Source organism: Dinoponera quadriceps, unplaced genomic scaffold, assembly GCF_001313825.1.
Source record: "Dinoponera quadriceps isolate SergipeBrazil2010 unplaced genomic scaffold, ASM131382v1 scaffold978, whole genome shotgun sequence".
In the NCBI taxonomy this organism is placed as follows: Eukaryota; Metazoa; Arthropoda; class Insecta; order Hymenoptera; family Formicidae; genus Dinoponera; species Dinoponera quadriceps.
The window spans coordinates 8,014-11,998 of NW_014555060.1; the positions used below are offsets into that span (position 1 = coordinate 8,014).

The 3,985-nt window shown below is 35.3% G+C and overlaps 1 protein-coding gene across 1 annotated transcript in view; it reads left to right on the plus strand.

Annotated features, from left to right (window-relative positions):
• Positions 1 to 975, plus strand: part of LOC106742902 — a gene marked incomplete at its 3' end in the record, with an annotated part of 3,692 nt that extends 2,717 nt beyond the window's left edge. Inside the window, exon 3 of the mRNA XM_014616258.1 lies at positions 876 to 975. Within this exon, the coding sequence (XP_014471744.1) occupies positions 876 to 975 (100 nt within the window). The remainder of the gene's footprint in view (positions 1 to 875) is intronic.
• Positions 976 to 3,985: the final 3,010 nt, after the last annotated feature.

The following is a 3,985-nucleotide window of genomic DNA, read 5'->3' on the forward strand; positions in this document are numbered from 1 at the left end:
AGTCTTCATCAAGTAATGCCTCCAATTCAGCATCTTCAAAAATCTTTCCTCTTCCACCGCTATGCCGGTTTTCGACGTGAAAATCACCGTTCGTGAAGCGTTGAAACCACTCACGACACGTTCTTTCACTAATAGCGATCTCACCATAGGTATTTGAGAGCATTTGATAAGCCTCAGCCGCAGATTTCTTCATATTAAAGCGGAAAAGTAAAACCTCCGGCAAATGACGAGAATTCGGCTCGTAAACTGACATCTTCAATCGACGATAACTTTATGGTACAGATACAAATCGACTAATGTAACTATTAGGTTATGTTGACAGATGCTCAAGTTGATTGTATGACGTATATGATCTATTTACTTTGACCACTAAGTTCCACTAAAGCCATCTATAGGAAAACGGCGGGAGCAAAGTTGTTCACCTAATATTTTGTGCCATATGTATGTCATATTATACAGAATGGTGAAAATGTTTCAGTACAACGTAACCCTAAATAATGTTCATATTGGCGGTATCTGAAAATCATTAATCAATAATTCTAAAAGTACTTAATAAAATTGGTCTTTATCACATTATTTTAAAGGTGCTTCGACATTAACTGCAATAACATGCAATAAAAAATTTTAGTCCCCATTAAAATATTCAAGTTGAACTTGATCTTTGAAAACATTTTGATCTGTGAAAACACCATTTAATATTAGACATATACCGCTATTAAATGTATCTTTTTGAATCTTACAACTTTTATAAGAAATTTTTTTTAAATACATTATTTACATGAGAGATATTCTACCATCCCACTACATTTTCATTACCGTATATATATTTTTCTTTTAATTATAATAAGTTATAAATATTTCTGGGACCTTTTTAGATATACAGCCAAAGTAATTAACGTTGTACGACCTCTGCTTTTAACTACAATAACAACGACGGCTATAGGTGTTGTTTTTGGAAGTTTAAACATGGTTACTGTAAGCACATTTTACGTGAAATATTTTATTTTACATAAGAACTTTCTCTTAATCTTTTACATCAGTTTGAATCATGAATAACTTCCATATTTTTTTCATTTATATTTATTTTTACGCAAAATATTTCAAGTAAGACCTATTCCAATATTATGCACTTGTCATTTAATTAACTTGTTGCAACTATATGTTTACAATACAACTATATGTTCTCGATTCCAACAAGTGCTTCATAAAAACTAAACATTTGCCATTATTATCGAAAATTATGAAATTAAAATGAAATAAAAAAAGTGTCATATATGTTCGAATATTTTGAGAATGGAACGTAATAAAAATGTATGCACAATCCATTTAATAAATACATATTTGCCTTCTACGAATATGACAAGATTTCATCATATTTTGCTGCTAATATGTAAGAAGTAAATCATTTTTCTAAAATCTTTAGACGAGAGAAGAAAAAGTGAATAGAAACAATAAGGAATAAGAAGAGAATGAAAATGAGAGTCTATAAAAAAATTATTAAAATAGTTAGAATCGAGCAGAATATCAAGAATGTTAAAAAGGATGATATACAAAATAGTTAAGAAATAAATTAATATTTTAAGCTTGAATAAAGAATAGTGTCATATGTGTTCGAATATTTCAAAAATGAAACGTGATATGAATGTTAGAAAAGGATGATATACAGGATGTTTATGAAATAAGTTAATATTTTATGCTTGAATAAAAAAATAGTGTCATATGTGTTCGAAAGCAGAGTAACTTTTGAATGCGTGGAGGAATTTTTTTGAAGCATTGAGGTTACATTTATAGGTCTTTAGACTACTGTATGATATACTTAAAATTTTAATTTTAAATGATGGTTTCCAAGTAGCGGATTTAATATAGAGGTTTTTTCCAAGGCTTATTCAAAAAATTGCTAACTGAACATTCTTTTAAGTTTTATTCAGAGATTTTCTTCGGGGTTATTGATACCAAATATGATACTAAAAATCCAAAATGACGAATTTAGTATGTGGTTACTATCAAAGTTGCCAGAAATCGATTTTGAGACATGAGAAGGGATGACGCACACAAGCACGTGCCATGTGTGCTCCGAACTTTGGGCTGTTAGTTATTAGAAAAAGATAGACATACGACGTAACGACTGTCTCTCACTTTCTCTCTTGAGCAAGTTTGCCGCAATACGAAGTTTAATGTGACGAAGTTAAATTGGTCTCGTACGTTCTTGTGCTAAAACGTTTTATTCCTACATATTCTTTATTTCTCACAATATACTAAAGGGAGATAGAATAATGTACAGATGCGTATTAGATGAACCTAACCAAAGAGTTGATTAATGTGTGCAAGTAATACTTTAATATTTTAATTCTTACCACCTCCCATAAATATCTCCTATAATTAACAAATCATTAATTTATGCCATAGAGAGAGAGAGAGAGAGAGAGAGAGAGAGAGAGAGAAAGGCGTCAAAATATATCCTGTATGTAAAAATGTATTTTTTATATTCGCAGAATTATAAAAATAATGAAATCCCCGTTTCAAGAGGAAGGAAAGTTTACATTTGTTTTGATAGTAGAGCAGCAATTGCAGCGTTTACTAAAAGCTCAACAGAGTCATCTCTAGTTTGGGACTGCATATAAGCACTAGACGTACTAGGCCAATAGGATTACGCTAGCCTGGGTTCCTGGACATTAGGGTATACGAAGCAGTAATGTGGTGGACGAGCTGGCAAAAGAAACACAAAGAAGAACCCTGAAAGCCATCGGAAAGTAATCGGCGTTCCTTTGCCTTCTGCCATCTGCCAGGCAGATGAAGGATCATAGAAAGCATGACAAGGGAATTCCAGGACAAATGAAGAGCTTGTGAGAGCTGTCGGCAGGCCAAGCTGTTCCTAAGTCCTCTTGCGGAAAGCAAGAACTTCTAAGCATGGACAGGAAAAACCTCAGAGCCGCAATTGGGCTACTAAGGTCACGTGACTTTGATATCATATCTACACATCTACACACCATCACTGCAGCCGATTGTGCCGACTGTGTGGAGACAATGAGGACAATGTCCACATTTTGCGCCATTGTCCCTCCCTCATTTGCAGAATGTACAAGCTCTGGGGACAAATGTATTTGAAACCATAGAACCTTCATACAGTAAAGGTGAAAGCAAGGGTGAGCCTAGTGGCTAAGCTGAATAAACTCTTAAACAGCGGATTGTTGGAACGAATGACTAGGTGACTTTAAGAGTTGACAAGCTCCTTTCACTACTATTCTTCTTCTTGTTCGATACGCCCGAATCCGGGCATCGTGACAGCATCTATGATGGACAGTTATTTACTGTATGGAGACAATGAGGACAATGTCCACATTTTGCGCCATTGTCCCTCCCTCATTTGCAGAATGTACAAGCTCTGGGGACAAATGTATTTGAAACCATAGAACCTTCATACAGTAAAGGTGAAAGCAAGGGTGAGCCTAGTGGCTAAGCTGAATAAACTCTTAAACAGCGGATTGTTGGAACGAATGACTAGGTGACTTTAAGAGTTGACAAGCTCCTTTCACTACTATTCTTCTTCTTGTTCGATACGCCCGAATCCGGGCATCGTGACAGCATCTATGATGGACAGTTATTTACTGTATGGAGACAATGAGGACAATGTCCACATTTTGCGCCATTGTCCCTCCCTCATTTGCAGAATGTACAAGCTCTGGGGACAAATGTATTTGAAACCATAGAACCTTCATACAGTAAAGGTGAAAGCAAGGGTGAGCCTAGTGGCTAAGCTGAATAAACTCTTAATTTCCATAGATCTCTATCCATGGTGTTGTGCATGCACTCGCATATTGTGCATGCACACGCAAAACCTGTTAGCCTCCCTATCTGATCAATGTACCTAGAAAGGAACCGGCCCCTTGATCTCCTTTCCTCGATCTTACCCTAGACCACAAGCTTTTCAAGGACGTCGTTTCCTTTTCACATGATGTGTCCTAAGTATTTTAATATGGTTTTATTA